This window comes from Xiphophorus hellerii, chromosome 12, assembly GCF_003331165.1.
Source record: "Xiphophorus hellerii strain 12219 chromosome 12, Xiphophorus_hellerii-4.1, whole genome shotgun sequence".
NCBI lineage: Eukaryota > Metazoa > Chordata > Actinopteri > Cyprinodontiformes > Poeciliidae > Xiphophorus > Xiphophorus hellerii.
Genome location: NC_045683.1, coordinates 2,068,764 through 2,092,403, shown reverse-complemented (window position 1 = coordinate 2,092,403; position 23,640 = coordinate 2,068,764). Strand labels below are relative to the sequence as shown.

General features: G+C 38.0%; 2 protein-coding genes across 2 annotated transcripts; both read left to right on the top strand.

Annotated features, from left to right (window-relative positions):
• Window positions 1-316: 316 nt before the first annotated feature.
• On the top strand, window positions 317-2,832 carry LOC116730468 (interleukin-1 beta-like). Its single transcript, XM_032579734.1, has 5 exons — window positions 317-468; window positions 609-819; window positions 1,197-1,346; window positions 2,015-2,151; window positions 2,256-2,832. The coding sequence occupies exons 2-5, from the start codon at window positions 636-638 to the stop codon at window positions 2,475-2,477; spliced, it is 693 nt and encodes a 230-aa protein (XP_032435625.1). The 5' UTR covers window positions 317-468; window positions 609-635; the 3' UTR covers window positions 2,478-2,832.
• A 5,454-nt stretch (window positions 2,833-8,286) lies between these two features.
• On the top strand, window positions 8,287-19,609 carry ckap2l (cytoskeleton associated protein 2-like). The gene is made up of 9 exons (XM_032579722.1): window positions 8,287-8,481; window positions 9,712-9,778; window positions 9,861-9,903; window positions 10,534-11,726; window positions 11,823-12,018; window positions 13,706-13,864; window positions 14,851-14,911; window positions 16,574-16,727; window positions 19,057-19,609. Exons 1-9 carry the CDS (start codon window positions 8,442-8,444, stop codon window positions 19,352-19,354), a joined length of 2,211 nt encoding a protein of 736 aa, XP_032435613.1. The 5' UTR covers window positions 8,287-8,441; the 3' UTR covers window positions 19,355-19,609.
• Window positions 19,610-23,640: the final 4,031 nt, after the last annotated feature.

Here is a 23,640-nt window from a genome sequence, read left to right as displayed (position 1 = left end):
ATGTAAACTTTCTTTTGGAGGGAAGCTGCTGCTAAAATTTGTTCTAAAAATGGGAAATTATTTCTTTTTTTAGATTCACTTCTAGTACCAACTCCTGCTGCTTTGCCAGCTGGTTATAAAACAGTGGAAGCCCATGAAGTGGAAGATCGAGGTATTATTTACTCTGAGCTGTAAAACAGAAACCGGCCCTGAAGGTTCGCATGTTGTCGTGTGACGAGTCCTACGTGTCAGAGCAGGTTTTATTGTTGCTCTTAACTATTTTGCACTTTATTTTGCAATCATCCTCAGTAAGTACAAGGTTGCATCACCAGTGAGCGCAGCAGTGAGCCGTCCCACATCCGCTCTGAGAAAACTTCCCTCTCCGTGTCTTTAAAAGGCCAGCAGGTCAGCTCAGACAGGCAGAACATCAGCACCACTGATAACAAAGCAAACCCAGCAGCACAGCTTCTCTTCAGTCGCCTTCTTCAGGTAAACTGGCCTTTACTTGTTGGAGCTTCAGCTGCAAATATTCCTAGAAAGCTAAACTAGGGTATTGATTTAGCTTCTGCTGGTTTCTACAAGCTTGAATTTAACCAACATTTAATTTTTGGTCTTTTTTCTCCCTACAGAACTTTTGTTTTCAAATCACAATCCAGATGGAGTCCAAGAAGAACTGCAGCATCAGCCAGATGTGGACCAAGAAGATGCCCAAAGGAGTAGATTTGGAGATTTCCCATCAGCCCCCATCCATGAGGTGCGTCGCCAACCTGATCATCGCCATGGAGAGGCTGAAGGCCGGCATGTCAGAGTCGGTCCTGAGTCCCGACTTCAGCGACGAAGGTACGGTAATTTTATGTATATAGCACATTTTCAGCAACAAGGCAATTCAAAGTGCTTTTAACAAAATCCTGCTTTTTCAATTTATTGATTGAAAAAAACTCTGCACCAATACAGCACATTTAATTGCAATTAACAGCTTCACAATCTTGGTCAAACATGTAAATACAACTTTAATTTGTTCAGTCAGAACAGCCAATGTAAAATAAATAATAAAGAAACTGACTCTGACTAAAACAATTATGTGACTACGATGGTCAAACATGCAAAAAATAAACCGCAGCAAACCTTCTTTCAAATGATTGAGAAAGTGCAATTAGGAATTGGTCCATTTTTAATAAATAAAGTAGCAAACTAACCAGGCATACTTCTTCATTTAGAGAGATTCATCATTGAGAGGACTGGACCGGGTAAGTTCAGCAGGAGGGAAGAACATCCCTGCTCTGTGACGGACGGACAGAAAAGAAACCTGGTCCGGAACAACATGGAGCTTCTGGCAGTGATGCTGCCGGTATACAACAGCCGCAACGGTAAAACCAGATTTTAATTCTGTAAACTTTCCTCTTCCTGTCAGATCAGATATTTAGACTTTGCATAACCTCAGTTTTTAATTTTAAGAATAAACTGAAGAAAAAAGGAGTTAAGATGCAACTAAATTGATAGTTTGTGTTGCTTAGACATTTATAATTTCAAATAAACTTACAGAAAATATAGAGAGCACTGCAAAACCCCAAATCTTACCAAGTATTTTGATGTAGTTTCTAGTGCAGTTATCATAGTACACTTGAGATATGAGTCAAAACTAAAATAAAAGTAACTTTTAAGCAACATATAGGAGCTTGTTTTAAGTTAATAATTCCTTAATATTGATGAAAAAGTATCAGCTTCATTGGCAGATTATTTTGATGAGTATTTCTTCAAATAAAGTAATAATGGAAATCTTTTTACAGGTTGATACTAATACTTCTTCCACAAATTAATCTGCAACTTTTTTAAACAATATTGTAGAATTACTTACTTAAAAAATCTTTTAATTCTTGCTGAAACAGTACTTGTAAGTTATTCTTTTAAATTTCAAGTCCACTAATATACTTGCACTAGAAACTAGACCAGAAAATAATTTTTTAATATTTTGTATTTTTTCAGTGACTATGACTTTTCTTCATTTATTAACATATTTTATTGATTTTTTCCTCAGTTTACCTGAACATGGCGACTTACGTTCACCTGACTCCCGACACTGGGCTGGGCCAGCCTGTGGTTCTGGGCATCAGAGACACTGACTTCTACCTGTCCTGCCACAAGGATGGCGACAAACCAACGCTGCATCTGGAGGTAAGCTCCTCCCTCTAATCCCACCGCCAGCGATCTGCAGACATTAAATCATCTGAAAGTTCCAGTGAAAAACTTTCTGACTGATCTTTTTTGTTTATTTCCAGGAAGTGGAGGACAAAGCGAGCCTCTCTGAGATCAGCGTAGAGAGCGACATGAGGCGCTTCCTGTTCTACAAACGGGACATGGCGGTGAACATCAGCACTCTGATGTCCGCTCTCTTCCCAAACTGGTACATCAGCACCTCCACCGACAACAACCTACCTGTGGCCATGTGCCAGGAGTCTGACTCCCGCTACAGAAACTTCTGCATCCAGCAGCAGAGCTGAACCCGGCCTGAAGGAGGCGCTCATCAGTTGGATCGCTAACAGCACAACCACACTCTGCTGGATGGACGTGTGTGTGTTCAACGTAGTATTTCACTGTATGTACCAAGTACAGAAAGGATACTGCCTAATGTATTGACTTTGTCAAATTTCTACACAAGGTGGCGCCATTGTGCCGTCCAAGAAGCATTACTGTGTGAATATGTTTGGCTTAATATTTATGACTTGATTTTTAATATTTATTTATGTATTTATGCAAAACTGCTCATATTATATTCATGATCTGGAAATCCGCTTGTTAATCACTGTTTAGAAAACATGCAAATGTATTAAATAAAGATCCAAAATATCTATATTATTTATGTATTATGTGTATTATTTACAGTACAACATGTAGTTGCTCTGCAGAGTGAGCACAACTTGTCATTTAAAACATACGTATAATGTGTTTATTCTCCTTAACTTAAATGAGAAACAATGTAATGTCATAATGTTCCACCCAGAAATTCTCAAGTGTCAGTTTTAGGTTCACCTGATTAAATTAGAAATGTCCCATTAAGGACCATTTGCATCCAATTAATGATCAGTTAATGCAAGAAAAATAATCCTCTGATAAGCTCTACACCAGGGGTCTCAAACTCCAGTCTTCGAGGGCCGCAGTCCTATAGTTTTTAGAAGTGCCACAGGTACAAAACACTGGAATGAAATGGCTTAATTACCTCCTCCTTGTGTAGATCAGTTCTCCAGAGCCTTGCTAACAACCTAATTATTCAATTCAGGTGATGCAGCAGAGGCACATCTAAAAGTTGCAGGACTGCGGCTAGAGGACTGGAGTTTGAGAGCCCTGCTCTACACCGTATTGATGTCATGCTCCAGCGCCACCTGCTGGTGGCCTCAGGAGCAGGCCTTTGAAGTGTTTGCCCACAGACACAACAGAGAGTCGAAGTGGGGATTCGAACCAGCGACCCACAGATCACTTGACGATCATCCTAAAATGTTAGCGGTATTTTTTTAGCTACAGATTCATCCTTTGCTACAGCTAATCAAGCGGTCGCTAAAGGAAAGCTACTTTAGGCAATAAAATGTTTTATGTTCTTCTTTATAAAGGAATTGAAATATTTGTTCAAGAATCTTTTAAATTTTAATATCAATGAATTAAAATCAGGATATTAAACTGTGTAACAGACGCTGATCAGCTATTGTGCATGTCAGGAAGCTGCCGCTAGGTGGCAGCAGATTTCAATCATGTGGTCTGGATTGACTGGTCTGGTAAAGCAGAGATTCCCAAACTTTTAAAAACCTTTGTTTCCATTATCCTAGATGCAAAGAACTATTTTAGTTTGTTGTTTCGTATCATCCACCAGGTCCTTACTTACTTCTCTTCATAAATTCAGAACAGAATCTAAAATTCTCTTTCTCGCATATGAAACCCTTCATAATCAAACTCCATCATAAATCAGAGATCAGATTGGTCCAGATGTTCCTGTCAGAACCCTACAGGTTTACTGGTGGTTCTGCCTGGTTCTGTCCCTCATGCCTCATTCTAAGGCTTTTCCTGACTTTTCTCTGTGTTTATGATGCAATGCCTGGAGCTGCTGGATTCACTTGAGGTTCCATATATAAAAAAATAAAATGTAAACTGGACATTGTGTTTTGCTTCAGACATGTGAACTCAACACACACATACAAACGTGTAATCTAACTTCTACAATGCCGGTGATGGAGGCACCAAAACTCAAACTGGTTGCTAAAAGAAACATCCAGCTGCTAGCCAACAATCTAAATGAGAAGACCTGAAACATCACTGTGGTTTATCAGCTGTTTGTTGAAATGCCAACGGTTCACCTTCAATGAAGAGTCACATTCTAGATAAGTGAACTAACCATTACTGTTGACAATGGTTTCGACAGGGTAATAGTTTATTAATGTGTCATCAACTACATAAAGATGCCTCAGGGATAAATGCAACAGAGTACGTGATGAAAAATAAAAACAAAAGAGACTATTTTCCACTGCCGATTGTAGCGTGGAAAGAAAAAGCTCCTCCTCACAAATTAAGATGACAGGTTTCAAAGGTCAACATTTGATCAGCTTAGTCAGGACTCTCCAGAAGACGAGCACTAGTTAGTGTCTGTGAAAAGGTAATATGACAAAAAGTGAAAAGATGAATAATTAGCCTTTAATTAGAGAAAGTTGTTACTGCAGGATCACTAGCACTACAGCTGATTTAAACATAGTGGCAGAGATATAATGAAGTCGTGCAACATCTCCATGTACTATTAGAAAGCAATTAATCCACTAATTATACAAATGCACACTTTTTAGATGATCAACCTAACTGATTGCTATAGTCTATTAGGTTGCAAAGCTATGCAAATACTTTTGCATTGGCTAAAGCGGCTATAAAAAAAGAAGATATTGATATCCCAGTAAAGTTATCTAAATCTGAAGGCAAAAGTATAGTTTGGAAAGAAAGTAAGAAGTTATGGAAAATTAGGTGAGATAATGAAATAAATCGAAGGCATTTATATAGTATACAAAATACAGTTGATGTAGTAAGGATTAGAGGAATAAAAGGGAAGGAGGAGATAATAATAAATAGAATAAGAACCGGTCACAGTTTTTTAAATGAAACTCTTTAAGATGGGGAAACACCTTACTGGTTTATGTGATACTGTAGAAACGGTGGAATATGTTTTTATTAGTTGTAGAACATATGTAAATCAAAGAAGATTATTAAGAACGGAATTAGGTTTTAATAGGGAATTGAAATTTGAAAATGTGGTTGATCAATTAAATAGTATTGAGGAGAAAAAGAAGATTTTTCGTTTTAAAAAAAATACTGGGATCATTATGAGAATTTGAGGTATAGATATTAGGATCCAGAAGATGGCAGTAGTGCTGCAACAATAATGGGTGCAAGCTGCCGTTAAAATCTAAAGAAGAAGAAGAAGAAGAAGACGAGGAACCTTCATCATTCAGCAGCAGAGCTGAACCCGGCCTGAAGGAGGCGCTCATCAGTTGGATCGCTGACAGCACAACCACTCTCTGATGGATGGACGAGTGTGGAGAGAAAATAGTCTCAAAATATCTGTGCGTGTGTAATACTGGAGTTGTAACTCGTATAAGCATCTTTGTGTGTAGCTTTGGATAGTTGTGTTTGTTAAACATGATTTGTAAACCTTAAAAATAGAATAAACTTTCTCCTACACCTTACCATTGTTAGAACAATGGTTCAGTCCAACTTGTTTGAACAACACAAAATAATAGCAGACACGGAGGGCCGTTTCATAATTGTGTTCAGCAAATTGCCAAACTCTGGCAATACTAGCTTGTGTCTACGGTCCAAATTGGGATGATGATACTTTTGTGTCTAGACTCTTTTCATCTATGCCTGATATTGAAAACTATTATTTAATTTTAGGGGGAGACTTTAATATGATCCAGGATGCCCTTTTGGACAGTTCCTCAAGAAAAAAAACTGTCTCATTATCTAATGCTGCTAAAAGTCTTAATGTTTATAAAACTGAGTTGGGACTGGTGGATCCGTAGAGACGTGGGAACCCTGCACTTAAGCAGTTTTCCTTGTCTTCCCTTGCCCACCATTCCTATTCACGCATAGATTTTTTCCTTATTGATGTCAGACTGCTTTCTAAAGTAAAAGCCTATGATTATCACACTATAGGTATATCCGACCACGCGTCAGTCTCCTTAGATCTAGAATTGCTCTGTCAATGCTGTTGTTTTACATTTTGGAGATTTAATTCTATACTGCTTACAGAGGACAGTTTTTAAAAAAACAGCTATCACTTTACTTTGATTTTAATGATTTACCTGATTTTTTTGAGAAGCACCCTCTGAGAAGCCTAAAAACGTATATAAGAGGTAAGCTCATTAGCCTTACTTCTAATTTGACAAGGAAGAGGTTACGTTACACCAATGACTTGCTGAACCAGATTAAAGAAGCGGATTCTAGATATGCAGCCAACCTGGATCCTGACCTGTATAATGAGCGTGTAATGAGCTAAACCGATTTCAATTTGTCTACATCTACGACTGCTCCACTTCAGCTAACTAAGACAAGGCAGCGCTTTTTTGAATCTGGTGACAGCTGGGAAGCTTTTAGCTTTCCAAGCGCAAGGTCAGGCAACATCCAAATTAATCCCATTCATCAGATCAGCTACAGGGGAGATTCTTTCTGATCCCAGAAAGACAAATGATTGATTTGCGTCATTCTATTCAGAACTGTATACCTCCCTCTGAAGTAAGTAGAAGTAAATGCAGTTTTGTGTGTGTCAACCAGGTGACTTGTGTGTACTTCAACATTTGTAGACGTAGGAGAAGGTTTATTTTATTTTTAAGGTTTACAAATCATGTTTCACAGATACAACTATCCAAAGTTACACACAAAGATGCTTCCACGAGTTACAAATACACTATTGCACACGCACAGATATTTTTACACGCCTCCTCTCATGAGTTGCCTCTGAATCAAAAAGTTATTTGAACGTCACAATGGTAGGGTGTTTGTCAGTAAGTGCTGTCAGTAAAGCAATTAACAAAAAAGGCTATTAATAACTAAAATGCTATAAATAAATTCACAGAAGGAAATGTCAATGAAGAGTCACATTCTAGATAAGTGAACTAACCATTACTGTTGACAATGGTTTCGACAGGGTAATAGTTTATTAATGTGTCATCAACTACATAAAGATGCCTCAGGGATAAATGCAATAGAGTACGTGATGAAAAATAAAAACAAACGAGACTATTTTCCACTGCCGATTGTAGCGTGGAAAGAAAAAGCTCCTCCTCACAAATTAAGATGACAGGTTTCAAAGGTCAACGTTTGATCAGCTTAGTCAGGACTCTCCAGAAGACGAGCACTAGTTAGTGTCTGTGAAAAGGTAATATGACAAAAAGTGAAAAGATGAATAATTAGCCTTTAATTAGAGAAAGTTGTTACTGCAGGATCACTAGCACTACAGCTGATTTAAACATAGTGGCAGAGATATAATGAAGTCGTGCAACATCTCCATGTACTATTAGAAAGCAATTAATCCACTAATTATACAAATGCACACTTTTTAGATGATCAATTTAATACAAATTTTAAAATAATGTGTTATTTGCTGATTTGCTATAGTCTATCTGTTAGGTTGACTATAGCAACCAAACGGATTGCTATAGTCCATTAGGTTGCAAAAGTATGCAAATACTTTAGCATTTTCAGTGCAATGCAAAAGTATGAGTACTTTTGCATTACTTTTGCAGTACTTTATATACAGCAGCATCAGTTTATACACAACCAAAAATGGTTAAATAATCCTCATCCATTTTACATGATCATTACTCTACATTACTTTATATTTGTATATATTGTATATATTTTTATATGTTGAATCACATTTGTTTAATTATTCAACTGACTTATATCCATAAAATACAATTTAATTGAACTCTGTAGATCTTGCTTTGTATGTGTCTCATTTTAATCAGATTTTTATTTCATGAACCTTGACAAATATTATCTATCATAGGCTTGAAGCATATAGCGTTTATTCTAACAAAGACGCCCAAATTTTGCACAAAATGTTTTTCATCGTAATTGCCTTTTTTAACATGTTAACTAAACATAAAGTATGTATTTGTTCATTTTTTTTTATTCCGGAGCAAAAATGCAGAATCCCAGAAACGTCCGTCCTCTTTTCGTGGTTTGTTTACATCTTTCCCCCAATCAGCACAATAATTGTGCGCAAGCGTATTGTCCTTGGAACAATTTTTTTATTCAAACGTTCAGACTGTCCAATCAGTGAAGAGGAGGAGAACACTCGCGGTAGTTTCAAATGCGGATGCGCGAGCTCAGTTCTTATGGACTCAGTTTAACGTCTGATTATTCAGCACTTCTGAAACTAAACTCTTAAAAGTTTTAGTAAAGTGGAAATAAGGAAGTTAACTTTAGTAAATATGGAAGCGAGTGAGTCGGCAGCGTTGCTTTCCAGAAAAGGTCGGCAGGTTTAATTTGTTCAAACTGCTAATTTATGTATCTGTTTCGGCTTGTTTTGGCTAGTAGATAGCTAGTGAACGTTAGCTGAAATAACTGACACGTTACCTTATTGTTTTCTGTGTGTTTGTTTGGATTCACTCAAAGTCTAAAACGACGGTTCTTTTTAGATGTGAGTTTGTTCCAGACTAATACTGAAATAAACAAGCTAGGACAATGCTTAACCTAGCAATTCACTGTTAGCTTTTATGTGAGCATTAGAGTAAAGGACTAGTTCGCTGTTTATTTGAACGTCACAAAGTGGATTAAGTCTTTAAAAACAATTGAAGTTGGTCCTGTTTTGAAAACGGCAACATTATGAATGATCAAACTTGACCTGGATTATTTTATGCATAATAAATATTCATAAAATATTTTTATGTTTTTGTGACCCTAATCTGCTTGTGGAAACCCCTAACAAAGACAACTACACTGTAGGGTTTGCATTTATTCCACATCAGAACCCACTTACTATTTTTTATGGATATGTGATTTATTGATCATGTTTATCAGTTTATGCAATATTATCATGTTTGTACAATATATTATCATGTTTGTACAATATAATCTTTTGATGTCATTGAAAAATGTATTTTCTTCTCTTGTAGGTTCATGCTGCTTTTTATACTTTCAGTGACTTTTTGATTATGTTTTTCTTCACACATTCGGTTCTTATTCTAATTTTCTGACCCATAACTTCATCAACTTTGTCTTTTGTGGACCAAGATTCTTTAATTTCTTTGTATGTATAGATTTCTTCAGCTGTTATCGATATTTGTTATGAATTATATTGAAATTCACATTAGAAATATTTTAACTGATGATGGTTTTAAAACTTATTTTACCCACACCATCTATAACAATTAAAGTCTAAAACTGTCGAATAAATAAGTTAATTAGATCTCTTGGTAGTCTGAAACCTTTGAGGAATGTGCCAAATTTTGAGAAAATGTTTCCAAGCAGGAGCATTCATTCCCTCAAGTTTCCCAGAGATTTGTGGAAGTAATGCTCCATGCAGAAGCCCAGCCCTTTAACACAGTTTATAGTTATTCAGGTAGGAGGAACTGAGACAAACATAAGTGATGAGATCTTAAGCCCAAATTATTCTAAGGCTATCAGTAAACATCCGTTTTCAAAGTAAAGTTTGGAACTGCATTGTTTTAGAATAACCAGACTTCTGACTTTGCGCCACAGAGTTGCGGAAACAGAAGCTGATGGAATACTTGGCAGCAAAAGGAAAGCTGAAACCTCCAAACGTCATGTAAGCGTAAAAGTAGGAATGCCAAACATGTTGCTGTGAGTTGTAATGCCAGAGGCCCTTTAATTGCTGTTTTTCTCTTCAGGCAATCCCTCCACGGGGAATCTCACAATCAAACCTCTCTGAAGGTAGGGCGTGTTAGTGCGTAAGTGCTATTATTAACTCAAAGCTATTAGCAATCAGAAAAACTAACTTTACTTTTACTCAGAATGGAGTGTCAATAAACTCAAGCATTCTGAAGTTTTGATTTAAAGTAAGACTGCACAATAATATGACACCAACATATAATCATCACTTTATCAGTGTGGAATATTCATATTGCTTGTAATCACTGTCACAAAAACAGGTAAAATTAGTGAATGTTAATTATTGTATTGCCTTTTTTTCTCTATTTAAGTATTTCTGTTAATTGTAGTGTCTAGTTAATTAATTACATTTATATTGAAAAAAATAAATTACATTTTCAATTCAAAAACCATTTTTGCTGCTAAATTATTGAATAAATGAGACACATAAGCTCAAGAACAAAGACATTTATTACTTTTAATGTGTTGTGCTTAAAGTGCTGTTTCCAGTGTTTCAGGAATCCCTGATCATTCATGAAACTACTTTACAAATGTGGAATATGTACGCTTACTGTTTACTGTTACTTGTATTTTATGATTGATTAATGTGGCGTCACCAACAAAGCCATTGCAGAGATAAACTTGATGGTGTACGTGCTGAAAATAAGTAATTGAGTTATTTATTTTTCACAGGTTGCTATGGGAAAAGAAAACAAAGCTCCACCTGACAAGATCAGGTGGCACAATTCTAAAGATAAAACGTTGGTGCCTCAGCGCAGTCAAGATCCTCCCAGAAGAAGAGCACTGGGTGCCTCTGACAAAGGAAATGTGACAAATGGAAAACAAACTGCCATTTGCTCATCATCCAGCAGCGTGTCAGCACAGACAAACGTTAATCAAAATCCCCTGCTCAGGAAAACATACACCGTAGTGTCTTCCAAATCCAGTTTCACTCCAGCTGCAACTCAGAAAAATCAACCCAACACAGGGAGTCGAAACCTGAGCAAGGTGCAGTTAAATGGACGTTGTACACATGCAGCAAAGTCAGAACCCAAACCAAGCATAAGTTCAAGTCGGGCTACGTTATGCCCACTGGAAATGGCAAGCAGCCGAATAAGTACCGGCCCACTTGTTAAGACCAAAACAGGGCTTGTGCCTGCAGCGATCCAGCCGAGGAATCCAAAATCAAACGCATCACATCCACCTGGCTCAAAGCGTCAGCCGTTCACTTTCTCCACTGTTGCTAAGAATCCAAAGGGCAAAGGGCAGTTAGGCAAAATGTCATCGGTCTCTGCTTCCCAGAGGCCTGCTGTGGTGATTCCTACAAATTCAAGAGCTAGGAGTAAAACCGAAGCTCAGAACAGGTCTAAACCTAAGCCGCTTCCCGTTAAACTAACACAACCAACTGGAAGGAGCCAATTATGGACTGGACTTCACTCAGCTGGGCCTTCCAAATGCAAAACTGTCAAACCAGAGCAGAGCGTGTTAACCAGTAAAACAGCAGGGCAGCCTGCTCACACATCTAAAACTCAAGTAAAGAAAAACACTCAATCTGTAAAAGCTGATGCCCCAACAACCTCAAGGCCATCAATCAAACGCAGCTCAACAGCCGTCAAGACGAATGAGAGCGTTTGGTCTAAAGATGGGAGGGAAACAAAGACGAACAGAGAGACACAAATCATACAGAAAACATCTAGAAATATTCCTTCAGGGCATCCGCCTACAAAATGTGCAGCTGCTGCGCGGGGGTACCGAACCGCACCGCAGCCTTCCAGGTCCATCAGCCTGCTGGACCGGACTGCAGCCACCAAGACGCCAAAGGTCATGATTAAAACTGCTCCCCAGACTGAAGTAAAGAAACTGACTGCTGCGCAGGAGGAGAGGATGTAAGCCGAATGTAGCACTCCTTCTATTTGTTAGAAAAAAGGTTAAAATATGGAGTTAAATATCTAGCCAGCAATTGTTTTACATTTGGTTGTCAGGAAGAAACTACAAGAATGGCGAGAATCGAAGGGGATTTCCTACAAACGTCCTCCGATGCCAGTGAAAGCGCCGGCCACGCGCACCGTGTCCGTTCCTCAGCCCTTCTGGGCTTCCATGGAGCTGGAGGACGAAGCCCACTCTCTCATCTGTGCCGTGGACCGGTCCCTGGAGGACTGCATCAAGTTGCTCGCCGAGGTAAACAGAGGGAACTAGTGGGCATCTTTTTGTTCATTTTTTAATTTTAGGTAGATTCTAAGGCTGAAGAGATTTATCGTGAGTCATTTATTGAAATAATTTACTCTTTCTGCAATCTATTAATCGTTATCTGGAGGGTTTAGACTCAAAGGCCATTTGCTGAACGAACAAGATATTCAGAAGGAGGGGCGTGCTGTGGTGGCGCAGGGGGTTAGCACGCCCCACGTCTGGAGGCCTTAGTCCTCGACGCGGATGTCGCGGGTTCGACTCCCGGTCCCGGCGACCTTTGCCGCATGTTTTCCCCCCTCTCCTCGCCCTCCTTCCTGTCTGCCTACCGTCGCAAAAACTCTTCGGAGAAAAAAAAAGATATTCAGAAGGCACAAAAATTATTTACATTTGCATTTCAGATTAAACAAGCCCTGTGAATATATTCTACCCATAGTTCCTCAAGTGGCAGTTTTAGCTTCATCTGGTTCAAATTCTGTTAATTTGCTATAAAGCACTTTTTGTTATCCAATTATTAATAAAGCAATAATCAACAGATCGGCCATATTGATAAGTCCAGTAGAAAGGGCTGAGCTTTTCACATGTTGATGTTTAAATATATTTTTTTAACTGCAAATGCATCTTTTGCTACAAATGATCAAATGTTCTCTATAGGAATACACATTTTAGGTAACAAAATTGAAATATGTATTTGCATTTGCTAATATATTTTTAAAATTGCATAAGAATGACTCAAGTGGCTAAATAAAAAATCTGCAGAAGGTGCCAATTTTTAATCCGATGAATCGGTTAACCGTCAGAATTGTCGTCAGGAACAAACCTTCACTGTAACTCTGGTTGCTTTTCCCATGAGCTACTTTAATTTCATCATAAGTCTTAGACTTAGACTGACTTTATTGTCATTTTGCATGCACAGGGTGAATACAGAACGAAATTTCGTTGCATACGGCTCAGGACAGTGTTTTGAGCTTCCAATGTTGTGAGGTTACTCCAGAATAAAATAAAATACAGTATAAAATATGAATATAAATATGAATATAAAATATAAAGTGCAGGACTGACAGTAAAATGGAAGTTACTTAGCTATGTACATGTGCAAGGTATGAAGTGGAGACCAGTTTTTGAGTGCAGTCCAGTTAAGAGTTCAGCAGTCTGATGGCAAGTGGGAAAAAGCTGTTTCGGAACCTGGTGGACCTGCACCGGATGCTGCGGAACCTCTTTCCAGAGGGCAGCAGGGAGAACAGTCCATGGTGGGGGTGTGAGGGGTCACTGACGATGTTTCGGCCTCAGGACACGCAGCGCTGGGATGAAATGTCCTGAATGGAGGGAAGGGGGGCCCCGATGATCCTCTCTGCTGTCCGCACCACTCTCCTCACGTTCTTCCAGTCGGAGGCGCTGCAGCCTCCACACCACACAGAGAGGCAGCTGGTCAGAATGCTCTCTATGGTGCTTCTGTAGAACGTCTTGAGGATGGGCGGAGTCATGTGATAAACACCAATAATAAGAATAATCTAGTGAAGAAAAACAAATTGATATCATTTAAAGGAAGCAAAGTAATGAATATCATTTTTTAACACGTGTGGAGGCCTGGAATTGGTGTGTTCAAATTAATGTAACAAATGAAAAATGGAAGAAAAACCATATCTACAGTGTAGCTTCAATGTCTGGTCCATGTGGTCAGGGCTGCCCTGCGGACCGGGTGAAGGACGTCCTCTCACGGCTGCCGGCGGTGTCTCAGAAGTTCGCCAAGTATTGGATCTGTCGAGCCCGGCTGATGGAGCAAGAAGGAAACTTGGACGTGCTGCCCATGTTTGAAGAAGCTGTTCGAGTTGTGTTGGAGGTGAGGAGCATATTTCACTCTCACTGGAAGAAAGCAGTAATGTTTGAATAGATAATTGCAACTGCAGCACATTATCATCTGATCGACTATAGATGTTTTCCATCATCAGTGGCATCAATTTATTTTGAGCTTGGATGCTTTACCCACAGTTACATTCAATTACTGCAACGTTCCTCCACCATTATCCACTGTTTTCTGGATAAACCATCCATTTTCTGGTCAATCATTGATATTTACGTAAATGCCTGACTAATTTGGTTTATACCAATTTGCTTCTGTAGTAATTATAGCAAAAAAGTTACAAAATTAGCAACAGTAAGCTGACTATTGTTAAACGCAGCCCTCTCTGACGCTTGTAGTGGTAGAAAGGATCAGTGAATAAGATCCGTTTCACGTGCAAGTATTGACTGATCGTCGATCGCCCATAATTGAAGAAATCGGGGCAGATCAATCTACGCAATCTAAAAAGACCCCCCATCCTCAAAGCCAAGTCTGTAGGGGAAACGTATCTGTTATGTAAGATGAGGTTGTTAATCTACCACCAGGTGACAAATGTAACTTTGCTCATGTCTGGGGTGTGACGAAACGACATAAAACCCACAAGACAAGACATCATGTTGAATTCACAACAACACAGGATTTTAATATTACTTTAAAAAAAACTTTAGAGATTAAATTTGTCTTGCAAAAAGGCCTTCATTCTGCTTTGTTTTTTAAATTTGTCACAAACAAAATAATCTCTTGTTTTCAGATTTCTTTTTATCTCTTCAGACTTAAGGACGGTGCTTCAACTGTGCATGGTCTGCACTGCAACATTTACAATTTCCTAGTTTCTATCTACAGCATCTAATATGAAACACATTAATATGCTCAAGTTCACAATTGTTACAAAGCAGTTTTTAATGAATTAAGGCTCACCTTCGATCTGGAGGGGAAACACTAATTGCTCGTTTGTGTTTTGCCTTTTTGTTTCTCTGTTTCCTCAGCCAGTGGATGAGCTGCGGACTGCGGTTTTTGACATTCTGAAGAAGAAAGACGAAATCCAAGGTAATGAAGTCTCCATGGATACAACAGCTGGGCTGGTTGCATATATAATAAAAATAATGTCTGGTGAAAAGACTTCACATCCTGTCGGTTCACAGCAGCACACAAGAGAAAATAACCAAGAAAATCTTCTACAAAACTCCATGAGTAAATAGGCTAAGGCCACACAAAAAATTAAGCTTTGAAATTATGAGAAAAAGTCATAAAATTATAAGATTAAAGTATGAGGATTAAGTCAAAATAATGAGATCAAACTTCTAATATAATGAGAATAAAGTCATGATATTACTACAATAAAATCACATGACGAGAATAAAGTTGTAATATTTCGAAATTAAAGTTGTAATATTGCGACTTTATTCTTGAAATAATGAATTTATTCTGATATTATTAATATTTTAGTCTAATCTCATTGCGACTTTTCTTAATATTATGACTTTATTCTCAAAATATGTCTTCATTCTTGTATTATTTCAGTTTATTTTAGTAATATTACGATTTTCTCCTTGTGCAAGTTTGTCCTCATGACGTTATTCTATTAATTTTATTTTTAAAATTTTGTCATAGTGTGGCTCTAACCTTCCGTAGGTAACTGGTGATGAGTCACTATCAAAGTGAAGTAACTGGTCCAGGTAAATTCCAGTAAACACGGCAGCAGTCCAAATGATTAATGAACCGGTTCGCTGTGTACCGGTAGCTCCTACCCGTCAGCAGTGGGCAGACAGCTGTCTGAACACAGCTGGGTGTGCTGACTTTGCCTTGTGGAAATTCTTTTTGGTCGTTTATTGGTGGCTTTAGATGCATTCAGTTCTGCAATGTTTTGTAAGCAAGTTCACATATTTTTGCAGGTTGTCACACAAGTAAGTAGACTTGCGTTCAGCAGTAAGTGATAGCAAAACGGAGGAAAAACATGCTAACATTTGCCTAGCATTTCATCAAACGGCTCAACTATGCACCACAAATCTGGAAAAAAACTACCGGAAAACTGTAAAACAGCTGAAACACTGACTTCCTTTAAATCTAGATTTAAAACCCACCTGTTTAGAGTTGTATTTGAAACGTAATCAATTATGAATTTAACGATTGTTGATTCTATGTTGCATGACTTTGTTTTTGTCCTTTTTATGATGTAACGCACTTTGAAATGCCTTGTTGCTGAAATGTGCAATACAAATAAAATTTGATTGATTGATTGACTTGAAACATTGAGTAGAAGGAAACATGACTTTATGAGGTATTATTATGTACCAAGTAAAGTTAATCTTCTAAAAACAAATATAAAGCATTGCTCTTTTTTCCAGGCAACTTGTTGCCGTCTTGCTGCTAAGCAGCTTCTAACTGGACTGCTGTGAAGCATAACTCTGTCAGAGTAACATTTCAAAGGTGACTTGAAGAAAAACCCTTCAGACAAAATGTCTTGCTGTCACAAAGAGCAGATAGGAACCTGTAGCTACAACCCCAGCACTAATGCAACCAAAGCAGTACTGCCATTTAACTGCATTTAAAAGTTACTGAGCTGGTTGGGATTTTATAAATTTTAATTTAGCATCAGACCAGGGCTCCACATCACCGATCACTATCGGTGACAAAAACATCTCGATTGAAGAGTCTCTGATTGTATTTTTTTGAGAGTTGCCTTAACCTTAATATTTTTTCTTCCTCAAGAAAATGAAAAACGGGACGATGGCTCTGCAACCACGGAAGCGTCTCCAGACTGTGGCAACGACCCACTGATGACACCTAAACCTGTCAGAGTTCTCATCAAAGGAGAGAGAGGAGGCTCATCCATGGTCAAGTACAAGATCACTGCGACTCCCGGGTGTGTTCACTTTTACTTATGACATTTAATTGTACTAATCAGTCTTTCATAATATAGAAATATTTAACACAATAAGCAAATTTTTTCAATTCAAAGTATTTTGGTTATTCATTAAATACAAAAATTTATATTCAGATGATTCTTGGAAATTTATATCTACATAATTGTTTAGGCGTAGACTTATTTTACAACAGCCCTCGTTCGCCTCCTCCTTTTGGAGCGGTCTCTGGTTTGCTTGGCGTTCACATATGATTTCAAACTGGCTCACTTTCTTGATGTGAATCAGAGTTTGATAATGCATCGACACTTTTTACGCAAACAGACTGGAGTTGGATTAAAGACAGGGCTGGTGGGAATGCAGCCTTACATTTGGTTTGACATTCAAGCTGTTCATCAGTCTCTATAGATCCAGATACAGCTGGGTCAAGTAACCAGCAGATTTACTAAATTTACTCAATTTATTTGCAACTAAATTGTGTAAAAAAGTTTAATATTTCTAGATTTTACCACACAGGGTTTCTGTCATGTAGTTTTATATTTGGAAGTGTTCGGCCTATCTCAGAGACAGTTTTGCATTCTGACATGTGGCTTCCAATGCACAACTGTTTCCGCTGCCGGACAACCAGCAGATTGATTAGAAGCTGTTGACGTCTGCTTCAAGCACGCCACGCTTGTTCTGGCAATATGCATTTGAACCGAATACATATTGCGTCCAGTTTGAATGCAAAGCTGGTGGTCTGCAAAACCAAGCGTCAGCACTGGCTGGAGCTTCAAACTGAAGTTCAATATGACGTAAGATGTTGGACTCTGCTTTGAAGAGGGACCTCCAAGCAGATGAAGCTGTTTGAAGGCTGTTTTGCTGTAGAGCCAGTTCAGCTACTGGCATTCTTCCACAGATTGATAGTCAGGTCCTGGATCTCCACCCCACACACTCAGTCTGTGGTCTCACAGGGGGCCTGCCATGACAGTCCTTCACTGTGGAGCCTGTATGCATTGGCTTCTGCTAAATGTTGGGTTTTAAATGTACTTTTATTCATAGAAAAAAAATCAGCATGGAAATGCATTTTTTCCCAGACTTTTGATAAATGCAGTAGTCTTTGATTGGTTTATATTAAACTGACTGAATTCAGATTGATTAAACTGTCTAATCTGCACTGAAACGACTAATTTTCAGAAATTCAGCTAGGACACACCGCTGTCACTGTGCTGGAACAGTCTTGACTTAAACAAATCAAACCAAAGTGTGAGGAAACCATAGAGTTGTGTAGAAAGTAGAGCAAGCAGAGAAAGGAAGGCAGACTGTTTTTGTTGTCCCTCCACTGGCTCCCTGTAGCTCAAAGAATAGACTTTAAAATACTGTTGTTAGTTTATAAATCACTGAACGGCTTAGCACCACAATACATTAAAGATCTGCTGTTGTTGTATCAACCTACCAGACCTCTCAGGTCTTCCGGTTCTGGTTCTGCTCTGCATCCCCAGAACCAAACGAGGAGAAGCAGCTTTCAGCATCTATGCACCAAAAATTTGGAACAAACTTCCAGAAAACTGTAAAACAGCTGAAACACTGACTTCCTTTAAATCTCGACTAAAAACCCACCTGTTTAGGATTGTATTTGAAACATAATCAATTACAAATTTAATGATGGAACTTGACTTAATGTCATGGTCTGATTGCTGATTCTATGTTGAAATTGCACAAAAATCCGTGAGGGACGACGGAGTCCCAGAGCGAAATTCCGTGATAGAGGTGTACAGAGCCTAGTGCCGGAAGAAAAACGGCGAGTGACTGAGGGTCACTGCGCGTAACACAAACCCTGTAAATTCTAGACACTAACAGGTACCATAGAATTGCACAAAAATCCCTGAGGGATGGCGGAGTCCCTGCTCGAAATTCCGTGAAAGAGGTGAACGGAGCCTTGTGCCAGAAGCCCATTAAAATGCGTTTACATCGTTTTAAACTGTGTGATTGTGAGCGTGAGTGGGAATAAAAATAGCAACAGGTATTTTGTTCCAGATAACACAGTAGGAATGTAACAGGTAAACCTTCTATGGATGCAAACTCGACTAAAAACCCACCTGTTTAGGATTGTATTTGAAATGTAATCAATTACAAATTTATTGATGGAACTTGACTTAATGTTGTGTTTTGATTGTTGATTCTATGTTGCTTTGTGTTTCTGTGTTTGATATGATGTAAAGCACTTTGAAATGCCTTGCTGCTGAAATGTGCTATACAAATAAAATTTGATTAATTGATTGTAATAAATATGTATTTAATCAGTAAAATGGTATAAATGATTTCAGTCATTGATTGTTTTTCCTCCCTTAGGGGCCCAGCAAGTCAGCAGAAGGAGACAGTCAGGGTCAAAGGGCAGGAGGTCCGGTTCTTCACCCCGGTTCGACGGTCCGTGCGAATCGAGAGATCGTGTTTCCGATACCCGCCGTCGCTCCAGGACCACGACGTCTGCGTGAATTCGTACAGTGATCTGATCTCAGAGGAGGGCAAAGAAACCAGTGAAGAACAATCGAGCTGCTCTGGTAGCAACACACCCATGTACATTTACAGACAGAACGAGGCACTTGAAGACAAAGTTTCCATCAAACTCGTCCTTAACGACAGTTTTTAAATTCATCACACCTTTATGATTTTTAAAATAACAGACAGACAAAGGTTGTCTGTAGCCGCGCTCTGTTACCTATCAAATGTTTATATTCGCAGATACAAATGATATTTGATGTTTAAACTTTGCATTTCAACCAATAATAATTTTTTAAATCTCTGTACAGAAGGGAAACTTTGATATTAGGTCATGAATTCTTCTTTTGTACTGCAAAAAAAAGATCTAAAAGTGTAAAAATAAAATCCTCATTTCTTTTTTTAATCACTGTTTTTTTACCAGAATTTGTTTATTTTACATACAAAAAAGAACCTGTGGTTAGAGAGGAATCAAACTTTCAGACAAGGATGAATAATCATTCAATAACAATAATAATCATGACAAAACACATCTTTAGTATCAACAATTATTATGTCCAATAAAATACTCAATAATGTCACTGATCTCCGGTCCAGAACCTCAGGCTAAGCAAGGTTGGTGTCATGATCGCTCTCACTCTTTGGTTACCTAGCAACAGGTTGAGTAATTTGAGCAGGAGCAGTTTCATGTTTTGCCATCGTGACTAATAACTGCTTAAAAATTAACAGAAGGGTGTGGAGTGAAATGAGAAAATTAGTACAACTGCTGAGAGGAAGCTGTTGATAGAGCAGGAAAGGTTACATCAAACTTTGGTAATATTTCAGATATTTAAAACAAGAAAACTAATCAATAATTATTTATTGACTGATTTTTATTTTATTTTATTTTGATTTCGGAGTAAAACATATTGCCACTTGTTAGATGTTTGTTCACTAGAGTAGTTTCAGCCGGTTCTGGCCCAGTCCGAACCATCCAGGCTCCTCTCCATCTGGGGTGGTTCCAGCCGCGCCAACCCCGGTATTGTTTGGAAGCGATTTTTGATTGACGGTGGACCGCATTCGTGGATTGATTTACGCCTCTGCAGACTCCAAACAGCAGCATGGACCGGCGGACATGTTGTCTGCGGTCAGAGCTGCTCAGTGTGGAGCAGCAGAACCACGAGCGACGCCAGAAGTGCGTCAACCTTCGCAGCAGATTGAGCGTTATTTCGCAGCTGTGAAAGCAGAATGGCTCCGAAGAACGGAACCAATGAAGAAGAGAGAAACGTTGCCGCTCTGGTCAACCTTCTGGTTAGTTAAAGTTTTGCAGAATTACATTGCTTTTAGTTTGACATTCTTTGTTTGGGGTTTTCTTTTAAATAAAGTTCATGGTTAGATATTTGTGTACATTTTTACTGTATTGACTAAATGCAAATGTTTGTACATGTTTAAAGAAATAAAGATACGAATAAAGTAAACGGCTAATTGAATTCTTTTCATTATGACTTTCTATAGGATAAATGAAATATCTGGGTTTATTTGAGTCAGCCATGATGACACCAATATAGAGGATCATTTTTGGCTCTATATTAACTATTAGACATTATTAGGTGTAATAATGTATGTATTGTGCTGCAATACATACAACAAGATGAGACACGGTGTTGAGTTCATGGGACGAGATTAATCTGAAAGTGAACTACACAGCAGGGCATTCTGGGTAAATATAACTGAAACAAACACATATTGCTAGTGGCAGAAATCTTTTAGACAAAAGAGAAATCCTACAACCACTAGAATCTGACGCCACTCCATTTTTATTTACGTTTCGGTGTCTTCTTTAGAGATTTTTGTGTAGTTTCCTTCAGTAAAAGTTGTTCTTTTGTGCCAATATTCTTTAATGGGGCAACAGAACCGATGGTTTCGGTGTCTGTTGGATTGTCACTTGGATCCAGCGTCTGCGATGATGATGAGTGTGAAGTGAAACCAGACCATTACAAAATCGTTTGAACACACCTGAGTTAAGGTATGAACCGTATGCAGTAGTGATTCATCAACCTGTTTTGACTATTGCCGATTTATAACCTGATGTCATGAGCACATTTGCATGTAATGTAGGTTTACTTCTGGATTGCTGCATCGGAAAAGGAAGTCCCACGGTCTAAATCTGATTTATTTGGCATTTCTCAGGTTTATTAAAAAAACATAAAATAACTGAGGAAAAAAACGTATTTGTTGAATCTAACGTCAGGCTACAGCTCAGGACCTCTCTACCTCTTTAAACCTGATGAACCAGTTACCCTGCTCCCAATCAACGTTTCTGCTCAAACGGTGGTAGAGCAGGAGTTTATTCCAAAACGAGATCATTGTTTACAATCTCAAAGAGCAATAATCCCATATTAAGTATGCGTCACCTTTTTTGGTTTATAATAATCTTTGTTGTGATAAGAATTTTCAAAATGTTTCATTTTATGAGAAAAAAACTACAAAACAGTTTACAATAGAGGGGATTTTTAGGTCTATTTTTTGTTACATCTCTTCAGATGTGGCCGAGGGGTTAAAATGTTGGTGGATGACAACTTCTTTCATAATTTTATAAAATATCTGCGCACTTTAAATTTTGAAACACGTTTTTTTTTTTTTTCAATGTATGCTGTGCTGTGGGCGTTTTTCTGTATGTACAGCTCTGGAAAAAATGAAGAGACCACTGCTCCAACTAAGAGAAACTAAGAGGTCTCTTAATTTTTTTCAGAGCTGTCTGAATAAATAAATTAACATCCTGTTGTAACATCCGTCCCGACAGCGTGCCGTAGGTTTAGAAGTTGTTGGTCCGTCCCTGTGCTGGAACCGAACCAAGAGCCAAAAACGTAAATAGCTCCACTGTGACACACAACCTTCACTGCTTCATTGCAACAGCACAGATCACCTTCTCCAAAAGGCAGCGACTTCTCTGCTTCACATAATGTCTCAAGGGATGGTGAGTATGACAGGATTTCATATTTTGACACATTCGTACTTTTGATGCATTGTTTTTACTTATGACAGTCTCTCATGTGGTGGCGTGGAGCAATTTTGCAGGAGATAAGGATCAGAAAACTAGTTTTCCGCAGCTTGTGCATGCAAAACGTTTTATAGTATCTGCTACTGCCAGATTCCCAACAAGTTATTTTTATTTCCCTTCTCAATGCTAAACTGCTCGGGATTGTTTTGAGAAAAAAACACAGACTCTATAATTGCAAACAAAACCTAAACTATTAACAACTAAAATTAGGTCATAATGTTACACACTAATGAGACTCCAAATTATTTAGTCAAAAGAAAAGGAAAAAAAGACAAAAATAATGAGGACAAATCTAAAATTTAAAGAGAAAAGTTTTCCAATTACTTGAGGTAGCTGATATTTAAAGAATAATTAATTTTTTTTCTCATTTAATGTATACAGTGCTTTAACTAATGACATATTATCTTAACAAATAAGCTCCCATTAGAAAACCTGAAGAACCACAGTCAATACATAAATATATATAATATTTTTATAATGTAAACCAGACGTTTACATACTGTACACTGGCTAAAATATTAAAGATCTAGTGATTCTAACTAAATCGAAAGATGTTTGGTCTGATTAAACTTCAGGCAGTAAGATGATAAAATTATACGTCTTTATCTGGTGTATGTAAACTTCTGGTTTCAACTCTAAGAAAGTCTGACTCCCTGTAAGATAAATAGAAATGATCTAACTAAATACATTTGCATTTTACAGTGTACTTTGTTTTGTTTTTTTTACTTCTACCATGTATTGTTTAATAATGTTTTGCCATTTGTGAAGACGACTCACAAGTAGGTTTTATAATGCAAATTCGATGTTAGTAATTCTGGTACAGACTGACCTACCTGTGCTTAGTGAACATCACTAATTGTATTTATTTCTCACATTTTAGCCCGTCTGTGAAAATATACACAGGTCTACGAAGGTTCATCTTAAGGTGGAAGGAAAGTATGTTAAAGCCCGAATTTCAAAAAAGCCAAACCAGCCTGAGGAAGTTGAGCTGATTTTGGTTGAAGAGCAAGGAACTCCAGGTAGGAAAATCCCTCAAAATAATGACTTATGTTTTAGTGAAGCTGAACAGTTAAAGCTGCATGTTTGAGTGATAGATACACCTAGAACATCTTTAGTAAAATATTTCATTAATGTAATTAATTAATGAAATTATTAGCTGTGACATCAAATGCAAAAAAATTATCAAACAGGACGTTACTCCTGCAAAATCAGGGAAAACTGTTCAAAATTAGTCTAAGTGTTGAGAAATGCACTGGATGGAAGAATCAGCACTAATTTCTGACTTTTTTTATTTGTTTTTAGACGGCGTGCAATGTTTCACAATTTTACAAGAGTCTAAAAAATATGTGGCTTTCCGCTTCACACATGACTCAAAATATTATTGGCCAGAGATAGAA